The 18,138-nt window shown below is 36.4% G+C and overlaps 1 protein-coding gene and 2 long non-coding RNA genes across 3 annotated transcripts; all 3 read right to left on the reverse strand.

Annotated features, from left to right (window-relative positions):
• Positions 1-982: 982 nt before the first annotated feature.
• Positions 983-5,564, reverse strand: LOC132610862 (vicilin Cor a 11.0101-like). The gene is made up of 6 exons (XM_060325262.1): positions 5,027-5,564; positions 3,984-4,159; positions 3,794-3,877; positions 3,183-3,449; positions 1,925-2,240; positions 983-1,443 (listed from the first exon to the last, which is right to left on the reverse strand). The coding sequence occupies exons 1-6, from the start codon at positions 5,502-5,504 to the stop codon at positions 1,271-1,273; spliced, it is 1,494 nt and encodes a 497-aa protein (XP_060181245.1). The 5' UTR covers positions 5,505-5,564; the 3' UTR covers positions 983-1,270.
• A 1,998-nt stretch (positions 5,565-7,562) lies between these two features.
• On the reverse strand, positions 7,563-10,118 carry LOC132610557 (uncharacterized). Its single transcript, XR_009571171.1, has 3 exons — positions 9,804-10,118; positions 9,085-9,141; positions 7,563-8,008 (listed from the first exon to the last, which is right to left on the reverse strand). It is a non-coding gene; the product is annotated as an uncharacterized LOC132610557 (long non-coding RNA).
• Positions 10,119-15,143: 5,025 nt separating this feature from the next.
• On the reverse strand, positions 15,144-17,456 carry LOC132610735 (uncharacterized). Its single transcript, XR_009571278.1, has 3 exons — positions 17,187-17,456; positions 16,468-16,524; positions 15,144-15,392 (listed from the first exon to the last, which is right to left on the reverse strand). It is a non-coding gene; the product is annotated as an uncharacterized LOC132610735 (long non-coding RNA).
• Between the last annotated feature and the right edge of the window lie 682 nt (positions 17,457-18,138).

The raw sequence follows: 18,138 nt of genomic DNA on the forward strand, positions 1-18,138 counted from the left end.
AATAGCCTCACAGAGTGGTAAGACAAGCAGGGGCGGACACACGTAGGCTCTAGGGGTGTCGGATGACACTCCTTCTTCAGAAAAATTTACTAAATATGCATATTTAATTAGCATAAAAAAATTAAAAATTCTTTACAAATAATATAAGCTGACATAGCTAAACAAAGAGAACAATCTAATTTTCGAACCGTGATCAGGGGTTCGAAACCTTGTGGAAAGTTGTTCATACGGAATTCATTGAACATATGGATCTTCAATTTTTAACTTAGTCAACTCTTAGCATGAAGGCAAATTAATGACAAACGGGAGCTGAACATAAATAGCCTCACGGAGTGGTAAGACAAGCAGGGGCGGACGCACGTAGGCTCTCACGGAGTGGTAAGACAAGCAGGGGCGGACGCACGTAAGCTCTAGGGATCTGACACCCCTTCTTAGAAAAAATTTACTAAACTGACACAGCTAACAAAGAGAACATTTAATTTGCCTGGTCCGGTGCGTGATTAAGTGAACCGTGATCAGAGTTCAAAACCTTGTGGATTGCATATATTTTGTCCTTTTGTTTAAATGTTTCCAGTTCTTTGGGGGCTTCCAAAATGAAAAGTTTCTAAGTACTTATATTAGTAAGTTGTACATATTAATTAAGTTGTACATATTAATTTGCATTTGGAAATCTAACTCTTTACTAGTATTCTAATAAATTATGAGAAATAATTAGATGACAAGGATTTAAAATTGAAAAAAAAAATCTCTCTTAATTTTAGCAAATGAAGAAATTAATGGAAATAATAGTTTTAAAATAGACAAGTAAAAGCAGTAGGGAAAACTTGAGTATGCTTCATTCAAGTTATTTCAATTGTGTTTTTTATTTTCTAAATATGTTCATTTGCATTTGCCCACTTCCGACACCGCTTCGCTTCTGCGGACACCGTTTCGCTTCTCAGAAATTCTGAGTGGCGAACGCCACTGAAGACAAGCTGTGACGAACATTAAAACCGCCAAAGTTGATTTATTCATGTTAGAGCTTTCGTCTTCATAATTTTACATTCCCTCAGACCACATCCCAACTACGATTTCCACATAAAGTTGGTAAGCCTTATTAGCGGCACCTACCTAGCCACTACCCTACATTTACAACCACCCCCTTATTCACCAATTTACAGGATAGGTAGTAGTAGCAACATGACCAGTGCAAAAACTACAACACAGTAGTCTCCATCTCTTTTAGCCAACATGAACCCGCATTGAAGGCGGATCAGCCACAGCCCACCGTTCATGCATCGGCTCGGCCAAGCTCCCGCTCCTCTCGTTGCTGCCGACCACCAGGTCCCTGGAAGAAGAACTCCTCCTGTTGGCTCCTGAATATTTGCTCCACTTCTCTTGCTGGTAACCCAAATCCCAACTCCATTGCTTCCCTCTCCAGTAGACTCACTACATTGTTCCTCCCTGACCAATAAAAATGAGTCAATCAGAAATTCTGATTACGCTTCCTATTTATTTCTGTCTCTACACTAGAAAGTAGCACAATTAGCTTTACTTATTAGGCAATTATAAGTTGCAAGACAAGCTTTGATCGCCAAGCTAATAAGAATGCTAACCAATTATAAGTTGTGAACTATACTTTTGGTAAGCTAACAAAGATGTAACCAACCCCACTATAATAAGTTGAACTACCCGATTGATTGTAGATGAGACAGTTTGACTTGTGATAGCAAGTTAATTACCATTTAAAATGTTTGCAAAGTGATCCGATTATTTAAATATAAAGAAACTTCATGTGTTACCTTACCCTGTAAAGGAGATTTAACCTAATGGTAAGACTAGTTACAGCGCAAATAAGTTACTAGTTATCGAGAATTATTGTCACGGCAAGTGACTAATATGTTGGTAACGCACCGAGTTAAAGTACTCTTATTCATAAAATCACCTGCAAGAGGGACAACTTCATTGTCGCGGGCGTTGACGTTGAAGCAAAAGATTTGCAAGTTCTGATTGGTGGAAGCTACTGCGGCGAACGGATGGCCAGCAGGGATGATCAGTACCATCCCACGTCTCAAACTCGAACGCACCTTTTGGTAACCTAAGCCAATTCTCGTTTCCCTTTCCCTTTCGCTTCCTTGGCGTTGGCGTCTACCCGACTTGGACGCCAAGTGAGGGCATGCCATCTCAAAGTAACCTTCACCATCAACCACCACTGCTATCTTTGTTGCCCTTGAGCTGTATATTGGACCTAACATGCCACCCTTAGTATACCAATCGAACAAGCAAAGGAAGGAGGTCAGATTGCATGCCACATAATAATCAACAATATAACTGAAAAGAGTTTAATCTCCATGAAGTAACAGTCAAAAGAATCAAATTAGTAAATCTAAAATATAAAATTTGACTTATGACAGTGTAAAACATAAGTATTTTATGTGATCAAGTATCTTAAAATGTACGGTATAGAATCCTCACCCTAATTTATGTGAACTTATTCAAGTGGCACAGGAAAAAGAGAATGAGTTTTGAAATTGTGGTGTAAAATGAGGCACATATATTTTGTGTGGCTATAATTCATTGCATAAAAGTAAATAATTTCATATATGTTTCAAACATCGAAGGAGTCGATTTTTTTGATAGACTAAAAAAGGAAATACGCTCACATAAATTGTAAATTGAAACAGATAAATTGTAAATTGAAACAGAGGGAGTTTCTTTTTGGAGTGGACTGATAGGGTAAAAACAGTGTATAGATTAAATCCTAAAATCCTACACGAAGTTATGTCCAAATAGTGTGAAAATACACAACACAAGCAAACTTCAATAACACACACACAATTCTGGTAAGAACTACAACTAATCTAATAAAACACACATTAACTAGTAACCTAGTAAAACCTATAACTAATGTAATATATACCTCCCTCCATGGCTCTATCCCTCTATTACTCCACTTGTTGTAGAGAACAAATTTTCAAAAGATCTGCTTTTTTCTGAAAACCTCATGTCCAATCATCACATAAATTGGGATCCCTCTGTCTCTATTAGTACTTGTTTTACAGAATAGGTACTCAAAAAATTATTTTTTAACTTCGTGCCCAATTATCACATAAATTGGGACGGGGAGTCCAGGGAGTACATATGAAAGAAGGATGGTAAAAGCCATTAAGACTAATTAAATCCACTAATGTATATTGGCTCACCTCAGTGATGTTACCGAAAGAAAGAGAAATATCGAGGTCCTCTAGCTGCCTGTAGTGGCTTTCATCCACTTCATGGAATTGTCCATACTGGTTGGATTGCGACGGCCGTTGCTTGAAAATGTTGACTGAGCCCTTTGATTCTCCACCAAAAGGCCAAATTCCACCTTCTTCGTGCTGGCTCATTTGCCTGATTTGCTCTTCTGAAGCTCTTATAATCACTCCTTCCCTCTCCTGCCCGAGCAGCCTCTGTAGTCTATCCCTCCTAGTCTGTATCAACAAAAATTACTATCAAATACTTGATAAATAGTTGAAACATACCAAAAACTACTATTCTTTGTCTCAATTTATGTCGCACTTCTCATTTTGCTAGAAGATTTTAAAATGTACAACTAGTACTTTCCGTATAATTTTTTAAATGACTTATAGTACTTCTCGTATAATTTTTTAAACAACTTAAGAGTACTTCCAAGTATAATTTTTTAATTGAGTTAATCTAATCCAATTTAGATTTTAGATTCAAAGAATATCGAGACATGAAAGTCGCCACATAAATTGTAAGTGGAGGAATATTGTGAAATTTGAGGGAGTATATATCTGAATGAAAAACTCACATTGAGTGCAGCTTCAAGTATTTCAGAGCTAAAGGCACCGTAAAAAGATTCTGGATTTTCTCGCCCACCTGGTCCAAAGAAGTGCTGCATCAAACAAATCGACATTATTTACTGCCTCTAGTGAAATAACCAAATATGGACTTTTTGATCAATATAGATGAGGCATTGAAGATTTATCTGAAAGACTTACCTCAAATTGGCCAGGTGTGTAGACTGGGCGGAGAAGCTTGGCTATGACAAGATTTTCATTATTGTCCCTGTTCATCAAGTAAGCAGTAGTTCCAGCATAAACCCTGATTACATCCCCAGGCCGAATATTGAAGCTGTTCCTCTTGCCCCTACGCACCAAGTTCAAGGTTCCTCTCCCTACAGCATATAATTAGTAATATACTAATAAGTCTTGCGTGCAGGGCAAAGCTATACATTTTTACTTAATTGTTATAGGTTCGGTTAGACCTAATAAGGTAATTTGGTCAAAACCAAGAAGTTAAGTTGGCCAAAACTCTGGATCCACTTTATATTTACTCCCCAAACACTTCTGTAAAAGAAGTCATTATTACATATTTTTCATCATAAATATTTTAAGAAGTATATTTGTATTAACTTGTGGTGCTACAGGAAGAAGTTCAGTATCTTTCTCGGCCTATTCTCTTCCACTTTTTTTTTTTTTTTTTTTCTCTAGACTTTTTCCTCTGCTTTTCGTTCCTTTCTTATATCTCTCGCAATAAAATTTCTTTTTGAGGCCTAAAAATAAAAGAAATTGTGAGGGTCCATTATTTGGAGCCAATCACTAAAATTGTCCCTAACTCCCAAAATTCATCACAATAGATAATATTTTACTAGAAGACCTACGAATAAATCGTTAAAGTGAAAAATGTGACGAGACAGTAACAGAAAAGAATAATAAGTTAATTTGGTCAAAACTCTGGTCCACTCAATATGTATAATCATTTATGACAATTAGCTGCCTTATCTAAGATTTAGATATACTCAAAATTCTGAATTCTGGATGTAGAGCTAGCCTGTGGATGCACAAATATTGACCCAGCATAAAAGACATTCGACTAGATGCCTATTCATTAGGGAATAGATTCAACCCAAATTAGTGCAAAAAATTTACCAATCTATATATTTTAACTGGTCATAGCTGATTATCTACTGCATTTTTAAAATTACTAAATTAGAACTACACAGAGAGTTAGTTGTTGTATTAAACTGTTAATGAAATTATACCTTGAGCAACAAACAAGACAGTGTCAGCATCCCAATGGTTAGGGACAACAAAGGTCTGTGGATTTGCTTCAAGAATTGCGAAACGGTAATTCTCAATGCCCTTAAATAGCTTAGACCTCTCAGTGAACTTTGGAAGAACTCGAACTCTGCCATGTTGTGTCTTGATTCCAGTAATAAAATGCTGGTCCTCAAATACAAAAGGATTATTTTCCTTCTCTTGTTCTCCATATTCTTCTTCCTCCTCCTCTCTTCCTCCATAGGGAAGAAAAGACGAAGGTTCTTCTTCTTCGTCACGTTGTTTCTCACTGTGATATTTGTCACACATTTCATAACATTCTTTCCTTTGATGCTCACCGATTTGCTGTAAGGCCTTGCACTGGTGCTTGCATCGCTTTAGGTCCGAGTCTTTCGTACCCAAAGCTAAGGTTACAACCACAAGAAAGAGTAAACAAAATAGACAAGGTCTTGCTTTCATCATCTTTTGTAGTAAGCAAAATTAAACACAAATTTTTTCTTTTCTTTGATAAATGAATGATGATGGAAAAATGAAGAGGGACTATATATATAGTGTAGCGTTGGAGGAGAAGATAGAGATGAGAGTTTTGATAGAAAGACATGCATGAAGACGGGTGTCAAAGGGTAACAACTTACGTGGTCGTAGAAGAGAGATTGGTTGCCGCGTAACGCAAAAAGAGAACAAAGGTGAAGTAACAAGGTTGTACATGTTTTGCATGTCCATTCGATTCTGCAACGTGGTGTAAGTATCTTGGAAGATTTAAGTTACACCCATCGTCTTAATTTACAATCTCTCTTTGTAAGTGAGCCCGGAAAAGAATGATATTTGTGTTATGAAATAATAATAAAAGTACAAGACAATAAGATATATAGCTAAAGAAGTTGGAGGAGAGAGATACTTTATTGCTCTTTCAAATTTATATAAAAATGAACTGAATTGACTTTCTATTTATAAAGCAAAAGAAGTTGCTGCAAGGCTTTTCAAGAAGCTGCTGCGAGGCTTTTCAGAAACTGCTGGCAAGCTGCCTGCTCGAGCTACTTGCAAACTGTCTGCTTAATTGTAAACTTATCCAGTTGACTGTATATTTGAATAGACATCCACAATACGGTGTATTTATAACACTCCTTGGATGTTCATTAATAGATTTGCGCCTCGTTAAAATCTTACTAGGAAAAACCCAGTGAAAAAAATCCTAATGAAGTAAAAAGAGTACACGTGTCTAGTAATACGCATTGCTAGTTGCCTCATTAAAAATCTTACCAGGAAAACCCAAATGAGACAAAACCTTAGTTAAGGGCACAATGCGTATTTTACTCCCCCTGATTAAAGCAACACATAATTCTTGAAGATGACGTACTTCAGTCTTGTATACCAACTTATCATATCTTGAGGTTGGCAAAGCCTTTGTGATCAGATCTGGTAAATGACCATTTGACGAACTGCTTTATCATATGCATCTTTATTCCTTATATAGAGTTGCATCATTGACATATAGTATTGTTGCAGTCACGCCAAGTACATTCTTGATTTGCTTTATTAACTGCTGTTATCTTTATATGATTTGACTGTCAGCAAAATAACATGGTATGACAGTCCTTTATGGAAATAGATAACATATCTGGATCAAACTCTTATGTCGATCATATGAATGGCCTGTATATCCAAAACACTTGAAAATATTTATTAGGATAAACACATTCATGTTAGGGCTTTCATTTTCAATATGCAATTGATCTTATATCAATATCTCTATGTAGGAGAGACATTATGTCATCCCCATGGTTAAAGCAAGATAAATAAAAGCATCAATTGCATAAATATATGTTACTTCAGGACCAATATAATATTCTCATTTCAACTTCTTTTAGCAAATAATCTACTGCTTTTGAAACTCTTCAACAACTCCAATAATATTCAAGCCATCAACTTGCATAATAATATGAAAAGTTCTGATTATCATAAAGGGACAAGGGTAAATAGGATCATCTTTGTCCCCTTCGTCAATGAATATTCACTAAGGTGATTAAATCACATTCACCTTACCTGATTTAATCCATATAAAGATTATGAACAAGATCCCAAAGAACTTGTAAAATTTGGACTGCAGGTCTAATAAAATTTACGCTTACCAAGATGTATCATATCACTTGGTAATTATTTCTATGTCAGCATGCTTTGTTTTAAGAGACGTAGAATTCAAATCCTTACATCCCCTTGCCAGGGGCGCTTTAAGAGACGTAGAATTCAGTACATTATTCGTGCTTGAAGGATAACTTGATCCTAAAATGAAACGGGCAGCATTTCCCCTATAATATCTACTCCGAGCCAATCCAAAACAACTCCCAACATCAACAATAACATCATTGTCACGACCCAACCCCGTAGGCCGTGACTAGTGCCCGAGCTGGACACTCGTATGTACCTGTTAACTATAATTATCCACAACTAGCATAATACAAACTTATCAATACCAAGGCAAGACGTCGTCTGAAAACTGTCGTATTATTTAGACGTATCACAACAACCTGTCTCCTGGGGAGGTACAACTTTCAACAGACATTATAGTACATAAGCCGACAAGGCTTTCATAATATATAAGGGAACATCCCCGCCACAAACGAGCCGACAAGGCTATCATAACACATTACTTCTCAAAACATATATATATATATATATATATCTACGCAAGCCGACAAGGCTGCCATTACGAATGGGAACGTCCCAAAACATAAGCCATATAGACACAACTGAACAACATCGATACACAACCCACACATATGTCTACAGGCCTCTAAGAGTAACAACAGTATCATATGACGGGGCAGGGCCCCGCCGTACCCCTGGATAAAATACATATACACAACAAGAGATTCTGTACCAAAATCTAGGCTCCGGAACAAGGGAGCTCTCCAAGATAGCTGAATAGGACTCCTAAGCTGGCGGGTTACCAACGTGAGCATCTGTACCTGCGGGCATGAACGCAGCCCCCCGAAGAAAGGGGGGGTCAGTACGGAATATGTACTGAGCATGTAAAGCATAAATACAATAAACAGGATCATACTGAAGTGAGGAGTACAGAAAATCAGTACAATAACCAGAAAACCACAAGGCTTACCTTTGAATCATAAATCATGGTGTCAATATCGGACTTAACTCGTTATGAAACTTAATGTCACCATTAGAGAATCATCCTGTTCATATGCATATGTATAATGTGTCCCGACCCTCTAGTGAGGGACTCGGTAAATAAAATCATATCATCATCATGTATATATATAACGTGTCCCGGCCCTCTAGTGAGGGACTCGGTGAATAAGATCATCATGTGCCATCCTGGCCGCCATCCCCATATCATCATGTCATCATATCATCATATACATATATATAACGTGTCCCGGCCCTCTAGTGAGGGACTCGGTGAATAATGCAGTGGATATGTGCACGAAAACATGTCCTGGCCCGGGACTCAGTGAAAGATGTATTGAGGCATGCACGAGCAGAGTAGTGAGAAACCATATGCAAATTAAATCATATCTGAGACTCAATACAATAATCAAAACGAATCATCATTTGAAAACCAAGACAATAGTCATATCAAATACCTTTCGGATGTCGCTGTGGATTATATAAAAATAGAACCTCAAGGATTATATACACGTATCAAGACATAATAAAAATAGTTTCTGGAAATCAAGAACATTAGCCATCCTAGTGGCTCTTTGAATATCATTATGAACTATATTAAATAATGTCTCAGGGATCATAGACAGGTATCAAATCAATACGAGACAACTTATGAAAGTTAAGGACATTAGTCATTATAGAGCCTTTAGGAATAGAGACTTATACATACGATTATACTATACAACATATAGAAAGCTCGAGGGCAGTGGTTTAACTACTTTAAAAGCTCTAACATCAAGAAGTGAATAAGAATCATGAATCATATTCGGAACTTATGAATGGAATTACCCCAAAGCTCATGTCATTCATCTTTTACATTTAGGACATGCCAAAAGAAAGAAGGGACAGCTTTACATACCTCACGTCGTTCAAGAGCTCAGTCCATCCAAGAACTTCCACAATTAATATGATAAACCTATAATCGTAAGAATACACACGTGACTTAAGAAGGCTTTCGTATATCATATATACTAATTGATGACTTAATTCTAAACGAAACGGGCAACATCTCCTCTATATCATTAGCATCTCCCAACTTGGTATATCAGCCCAACAACAAATAAATCCCAAAAACACAACATGCATGTCCATAACAACTTCATAATACTCTATAACGAGCGACAAGCTCGAATTACAATCCATATACTCCATGGCACCTTTTCGTATGTTTTCTTCTTAACCTTAAAAATATTCTCAATATGATAAGGACATCATTTACCACCAATCTCGGTTTTATATCATATATTTACAACAAGAAAAACAGCCCACAATTCCAACTATATCAATTGACAATTCTATTCGTAAGTTCGTGTTTATGCCATCAATTCCTATATCGACACTTGTATACACTTCTTTATTTTCGTATATACATTGTATAACAACAAGCAGGAAAACAATAACTACAGCACATTTCACGTTATTCCAACTCATTAAATAATTTATAATAACCACCAAACAGTCCGTATGATAACAATAACCATTTATCCGATTTCTCGCAATTAATTTCGTAGTTCCCGTCTCACAATTTAACTATGACCTGGACGAATTTAAATATATCTTGTAGAGGAGAATTCTTACCTTATATCCCAAGAAATAATCTGTTTCCACCTTACTTCACTACGAAGAAAACCCGGATTCAATAACACCACAAAATGGAATAACGAGATCAAAAGCAGTGAGTGAAACTCGAATATTTCTCTTGAGGAAAATAATTTTACGTCATGTTGCTGCCTCTTGATAACAATTCTTGTGATGAAACTGACTGTTCAATATATATATAAAGCCGTGTGAATGTATTTTTGGGAGCTGCTAGTCGAATTGTCATTTTTCCTTCATCACAAAGGACAAGGGGTTTATGTGTATTCAGCAGCCCAAAGAATAATGAAGGGTGAAAGGTTATTTTATGAATATAGTACCATATATAGCTTCTACTAGTAGTATCATATCTACGGCCCACTTAATGGATAAATTTCCATTTAAGAAAGGACCAAAAACGTGGCAAGGAATACATTTACACGCATGCAACAATTTTCCCTTAGTCACCATAGTATGTATGCCAAAATGGGCCACGTGGAAGTGTTGGATTAACACTTTGTCCACCCCTAATTAATATCTTCACTATGCTCCATATTTATCCCAATACACACGTAATTAATTTCTTGATCTCAATCTATTAAAATAGTACTTATATACTGTCCATAACCTCATTTTCCACATATAAAATATTATTCCCAATCACCGTCGTCACATTTGTTAAGGCCTAAATTATTTTGGGACCTCAAACTTTTATACCCCAATCTCTTTATTTGCATACTTAAATGAGACCAAAATTCCATATAGTTCGTTATAACCTGTTCCATTTCTAAACTTTGACAAAACCTATTTTCTCCGATTCGTTTAACCTCCATGACACTTACCTATCACTTGTTAAACATAGCATAAATACTTATAATGTCAAAAGTAATATTGTCCTCGAACTTATGTCGATTAACTTACGACAAATACAATGTACAAAAGTACGGGATATAACATTCTTCCCCCCTTTGGAACATTCGTCCTCGAATGTTAAATTGGCCCTGCACTCCCAGTACTTCCTTAAAAGTTCTTTTATTGAATTATGCCCTTCATATGCCTTTTTCATTGGTCGAATCCCTTCAATTTATTGTGATGCATTCCAGACCTCTAAGTAACTATTCTCGTAATATTTCCTCTTTCTGTTGCTTCTTGAGGTAATACTTCCACGTCGTTGTCTTTACTCTCCTCCTTATTCCGCAGTTGGTTGACAGTTGTATTGCGAGCTCTTCTGCTGAAATCTTACTCTTTCCCTGGTGCACTTAGTCATAACTCGACTCTTTCTTCTTCTATAGTTACTCCCTTAAAATATATCGTTCACTTCATCTTACCTTTTAATCTTTAAATAAGATTTTATACCGCACAGACGTCCCTCGTCGATTTATTAGACCTTACAATCCCTGGAGTATTTCATGCCTCTGGTAACCTGTAGACCCTTCGCAGACTTTACGAATAGAACAAAATTTCCCAAGGTGTAACATTATTTTACTTCAATGACATTACATTTCTCTGCTGTTACAGTTCATATCCTGGAATCTTCAGTCTCATATATCACTTCTCGACTTTCTTTTTTCTTTTTAAAAGATTTTAACTGTCACTTTGCTTTTAGCTCTTAATCTTCATCTTTAGAGTTGGTTATCAAGTAGCGCTAGAGTTCCCTCATTTTATAACTTCACATAGCTGCTCTGTGATCTGTCTATTATTAACTGGTATAATTCTGAAAGAATTTCTTTTGATTTGACATATAAATTCACTGTCATCCAGTAACCAGTAACCCGTTTGTTCTGATCGTCTCGCTTAAACCATTTCACAATTTCCCTTAATCCAACTTATAACACTTTAGGCATATTATCTTGTGTCGTTTCTTTACCTTTAATTCAAACTCTTCTACTGCCTCTTTACTCAGATTTTGCTCGTAGTTTTTCTGTCACACATTATGTTGCAATATTTACAAGAATGTGCGAAGGTGTTCAAATACCTTAGCGTCGTTTCGCTAGTCTTTATGCAGACCCTATATTCTTCTCTTATATCTTTCAATTGATATCAAGGCTCAACTATGGCTTTTGCCCTCAGTACTAATTTCATCTCTGTAGTTTTGCCTCAAATCATCTTACACCTTTCTTTGATGTACCCAAAATATCGCAACCGCATTGTTATTACTGAATCCTTACTCTTCTTATCAAGTACTCACTTGGTCTCATCCTTAGCACACAAATATTCGTAGGTTGCATAATTATTCTTGTACAATTTGTACAATTAGTCATAGTCTTTCCTTCTCCTGGTTTATTCTGCTCTACATATCTTATTGTACTAAAACTCACTTGCTGTCTATCTTGTCGTACTCCTTTCCCTTCCTTTATTTACCCTTTGATTTCCTCATATCCTACTGTATGAGATTTTTCTGTCCCTTCTCCTTTGCTACTTGTAAGTCACAATATCATTAGGAAACAACTCCGTTGCCAACATCTTAACCTCTAATCCAATATATCCTTGCTATCCTTTATAATATCTTTTAAGTTACTCGTTACCGTTCTCTTGTCGTATTCTTCCTTTTATAAGCATCCACTTTCTAATGTCATATTATCTAAGATCCTTACCAATAATCCTCAGCACTGTCTCAAATACCATCTTGGCTACTATTCATTTATTGCTGGCTTTCAGATCTTACCAACTTGTTTCAGCATGGGATCTCACTTGAAGTTTGAGTATCCATATTGGATATATTACAGCGTCAATTGTTTCCATTTGTACCTAATTTGCTTTCACCCGCTTGCCCCCTTTGGGGTTGTACTTATACCATGTCTAGGTCTTTTCTTTATCATTTATAACTTTGATTCCCCACGTGCGAAACCTTAACCAAATCACGAGGCGATGAGAACTCTCAATATATAGTACAAAATCTTATCTGATGGTTGGTACTCGAGTAATGCAATTAATGTAGCAATTTATCCAAAGTCACCTTCCATTTATTCCGACCAGTAATTAGCTAGTGGTTATAGTCATTTCAAATTCTCAATTAGGTAGCACTTATATTCTGATGATAAGTGTCCCAAGATTTCTTATAACAATATCTTTATTCCAACGGATATCATCTGTTTCCTCTAATAAATTCACAATACATCAGTTGTTTCGCAAATCCACAATCCTTGTCCTTTAAGGATTTCACTATTTCCGTGGTGAAGTCATATATATGCAGCACGCCTTTATGCCTTATGCTCTTCCACCCTTGTTGTGTATCCATCACTGACTCCTAACTTACTCAAATCATATCAAATTCGTTTTAATGGTGGTCTTGTCTTACCACCTTCTCGTCGTACTACACCTTAAGTTTGTAGCTATATATTTCCCTTTTATCCTATACTCATGCTCAATTAGTTACGTCTGTGTTGAGTGCTTTCTTCAGTATTCCTTTCGTTTCTCCAGTATATGTCCACCTTTATTTTGTGCACGAGGAATCTCATGCTACTCCTGTATCCTTCGGAAAAAAACACTACTTCTACGTAATCCCTTTCCCTTTTTCAGAACGCATTCTGCTCATCCCTATTTGCTCTTATTATACCAGTCATTTTCTGGCACTCATTCTGCTTCGTTGCTCATCTTTTTGTAGTTTGGTCTTTCACAACTCTGTCACTTATATTGCTCGTGTTCTTGCCTATACATGTCGTAACCAATTACTGCACTGTTATCTCGCTTTCTTCTTATTTCCTTCTTTCTATTACTCTTTCTTTTCTTATGCTTGCTATCATTTCCGTTATCATATAATCTTTATTCTAAACCTTCCCTACAAAACTTGATAAGCCTTTCTTATTTGTTCTATAGCTCGCCCTTATACTTTCATCACATGGATCACGTCATATCCTTTAGTCACTTCCTTGCTAGACTTTACTTATTTTCATAACAACCCTTATGATATTCACATTACATCCTGTTCGTGATTAATCCGATAGCGTAACACTTCTTAACCTTTTACCCTTTCTGGTCAATCTTATCCTTAATACCTCACAAGTTGTCTTATCAATACATTCATATTCGTCACAATTCTTCTTCCTCTGTATTCTTGTCTCAATCATACTATTATTCCTTCTAACTATAAACTCGTCGTAATTTATCCTACTGATCAATTCTGTTGATATCTCAACATAACACTCTATTAAGATTTGCCAAGCCCTTTCTAAATCATCTTTTATTATCACAAGCCCTTCCAAATTGTCTTAACATTTACTTTTTACCATATGGACCTTGTCCTCATAATTACTATTACCATCAATTCAACCATTGACTTATTTCTCGAAGTCAGACTTGCAACTTGGTCAAATCCTATCATTACTGTTGACACAACCTTTCAAGACATATTACGAACTTATATCTCATTCCCTTTTTATTTCTAGCAAACTTTTGGCAGAGTTTCCTCTATATTTCTTACTACCTCAAAACCTGCACGCAGGAAATACCAACAATGCCTCACAGGGCCAACATATATATATATATATATATATATATATATATATATATATATATATATATATATATATATATATTCATATCATATCATATCACAGCCACACAGGGCTCCCAATATCAACGACAATATGAAAATGATGGACTTACCTCGTATGTCCAACTCGAACTGCACCTGTCACACTTTCCTGTCTACTTTTCCTTTAAATTTTCAACTTTACATTTCAATCATACTTCAATACCGTACCCATCATATGCCTCTCGTACCTTTGCTTACCTGCGTGCTTTGTAACTTCCAATACCGTCAGTCACTTCCTTCTGTCGATGTCGTCCTTCTGCTGAAATCAAAGGTTAGTATAATGAATTTCATTTCCTATGACTCAGCTCTATCGCACGATCTTAGATATGAAAGAAAGGAAACATCCTAAATGTCCTGTAGCTTCCTATTTATAGATGTGGTGCACAACACACCGATAAACAAGACTCTACTAGACACGGTCTGTAGACACTCCGAGGACGAACTGCTCTGATACCACTTTTGTCACGACCCAACCCCGAAGGCCGTGACTAGTGCCCGAGCTGGACACTCGTATGTACCTGTTAACTATAATCATCCACAACTAGCATAATACAAACTTATCAATACCAAGGCAAGACGTCGTCTGAAAACTGTCGCATTATTTAGACGTATCACAACAACCTGTCTCCTGGGGAGGTACAAATTTCAACAGACATTATAGTACATAAGCCGACAAGGCTTTCATAATATATAAGGGAACATCCCCGCCACAAACGAGCCGATAAGGCTATCATAACACATTACTTCTCAATATATATATATATATATATATCTACGCAAGCTGACAAGGCTGCCATTACCAATGGGAACGTCCCAAAACATAAGCCATATAGACACAACTGAACAACATCGATACACAACCCACACATATGTCTACAGACCTCTAAGAGTAACAACAATATCATATGACGGGACAGGGACCCGCCGTACCCCTGGATAAAATACATATACACTACAAGAGATTCTGTACCAAAATCTAGGCTCCGGAACAAGGGAGCTCTCCAAGATAGCTGAATAGGACTCCTAAGCTGGCGGGTTACCAACGTGAGCATCTGTACCTGCGGGCATGAACGCAGCCCCCCGAAGAAAGGGGGGGTCAGTACGGAATATGTACTGAGCATGTAAAGCATAAATACAATAAACAGGATCATACTGAAGTGAGGAGTACAGAAAATCAGTACAATAACCAGAAAACCACAAGGCTTACCTTTGAATCATAAATCATGGTGTCAATATCAGACTTAACTCGTTATGAAACTTAATGTCACCATTAGAGAATCATCCTATTCATATGCATATGTATAACGTGTCCCGGCCCTCTAGTGAGGGACTCGGTAAATAAAATCATATCATCATCATGTATATATATAACGTGTCCCGGCCCTCTAGTGAGGGACTCGGTGAATAAGATCATCATGTGCCATCCTGGCCGCCATCCCCATATCATCATGTCATCCTATCATCATATACATATATATAACGTGTCCCGGCCCTCTAGTGAGGGACTCGGTGAATAATGCAGTGGATCTGTGCACGAAAACATGTCCTGGCCCGGGACTCAGTGAAAGATGTATTGAGGCATGCACGAGCAGAGTAGTGAGAAACCATATGCAAATTAAATCATATCTGAGACTCAATACAATAATCAAAACGAATCATCATTCGAAAACCAAGACAATAGTCATATCAAATACCTTTCGGATGTCGCTGTGGATTATATAAAAATAGAACCTCAAGGATTATATACACGTATCAAGACATAATAAAATAGTTTCTGGAAATCAAGAACATTAGCCATCCTAGTGGCTCTTTGAATATCATTATGAACTATATTAAATAACGTCTCAGGGATCATAGACAGGTATCAAATCAATACGAGGTAGCTTATGAAAGTTAAGGACATTAGTCATTATAGAGCCTTTAGGAATAGAGACTTATACATACGATTATACTATACAACATATAGAAAGCTCGAGGGCAGTGGTTTAACTACTTTAAAAGCTCTAACATCAAGAAGTGAATAAGAATCATGAATCATATTCGGAACTTATGAATGGAATTACCCCAAAGCTCATGTCATTCATCTCTTACGTTTAGGACATGCCAAAAGAAAGAAGGGACAACTTTACATACCTCACGTCGTTCAAGAGCTCAGTCCATCCAAGAACTTCCACAATTAATATGATAAACCTATAATCGTAAGAATACGCACGTGACTTAAGAAGGCTTTCGTATATCATATATACTAATTGATGACTTAATTCTAAACGAAACGGGAAGCATCTCCTCTATATCATTAGCATCTCCCAACTTGGTATATCAGCCCAACAACAAATAAATCCCAAAAACACAACATGCATGTCCATAACAACTTCATAATACTCTATAACGAGCGACAAGCTCGAATTACAATCCATATACTCCATGGCACCTTTTCGTATGTTTTCTTCTTAACCTTAAAAATATTCTCAATATGATAAGGACATCATTTACCACCAATCTCGGTTTTATATCATATATTTACAACAAGAAAAACAGCCCACAATTCCAACTATATCAATTGACAATTCTATTCGTAAGTTCGTGTTTATGCCATCAATTCCTATATCGACACTTGTATACTCTTCTTTATTTTCGTATATACATTGTATAACAACAAGCAGGATAACAATAACTACAACACATTTCACGATATTCCAGCTCACTAACTAATTTATAATAACCACCAAACAGTCCGTATGATAACAATAACCATTTATCCGATTTCCCGCAATTAATTTCGTAGTTCCCGTCTCACAATTTAACTATGACCTGGACGAATTTAAATATATCTTGTAGTGGAGAATTCTTACCTTATATCCCAAGAAATTATCTGCTTCCACCTTACTTCACTACGAAGAAAACCCGGATTCAACAACACCACAAAATGGAATAACGAGATCAAAAGCAGTGAGTGAAACTCGAATATTTCTCTTGAGGAAAATAATTTTACGTCATGTTGCTGCCTCTTGATAACAATTCTTGTGATGAAACTGACTGTTCAATATATATAAAGCCGTGTTAATGTATTTTTGGGAGCTGCTAGTCGAATTGTCATTTTTCCTTCATCACAAAGGTCAAGGGGTTTATGTGTATTCAGCAGCCCAAAGAATAATGAAGGGTGAAAGGTTTTTTTTATGAATATAGTACCATATATAGCTGCTACTAGTAGTATCATATCTACGACCCACTTAATGGATAAATTTCCATTTAAGAAAGGACCAAAAACGTGGCAAGGAATACATTTACACGCATGCAACAATTTTCCCTTAGTCACCATAGTATGTATGCCAAAATGGGCCACGTGGAAGTGTTGGATTAACACTTTGTCCACCCCTAATTAATATCTTCACTATGCTCCATATTTATCCCAATACACACGTAATTAATTTCTTGATCTCAATCTATTAAAATAGTACTTATATACTGTCCATAACCTCATTTTCCACATATAAAATATTATTCCCAATCACCGTCATCACACTTATTAAGGCCTAAATTATTTTGGGACCTCAAACTTTTATACCCCGATCTCTTTATTTGCATACTTAAATGAGACCAAAATTCCATATAGTTCGTTATAACCTGTTCCATTTCTAAACTTTGACAAAACCTATTTTCTCCGATTCGTTTAACCTCCATGACAATTACCTATCACTTGTTAAACATAGCATAAATACTTATAACGTCAAAAGTAATATTGTCCTCGAACTTATGTCGATTAACTTACGACAAATACAATGTACAAAAGTACGGGATATAACA

The sequence above is a fragment of the Lycium barbarum genome, chromosome 9 (assembly GCF_019175385.1).
Source record: "Lycium barbarum isolate Lr01 chromosome 9, ASM1917538v2, whole genome shotgun sequence".
NCBI classification, from domain to species: Eukaryota; Viridiplantae; Streptophyta; class Magnoliopsida; order Solanales; family Solanaceae; genus Lycium; species Lycium barbarum.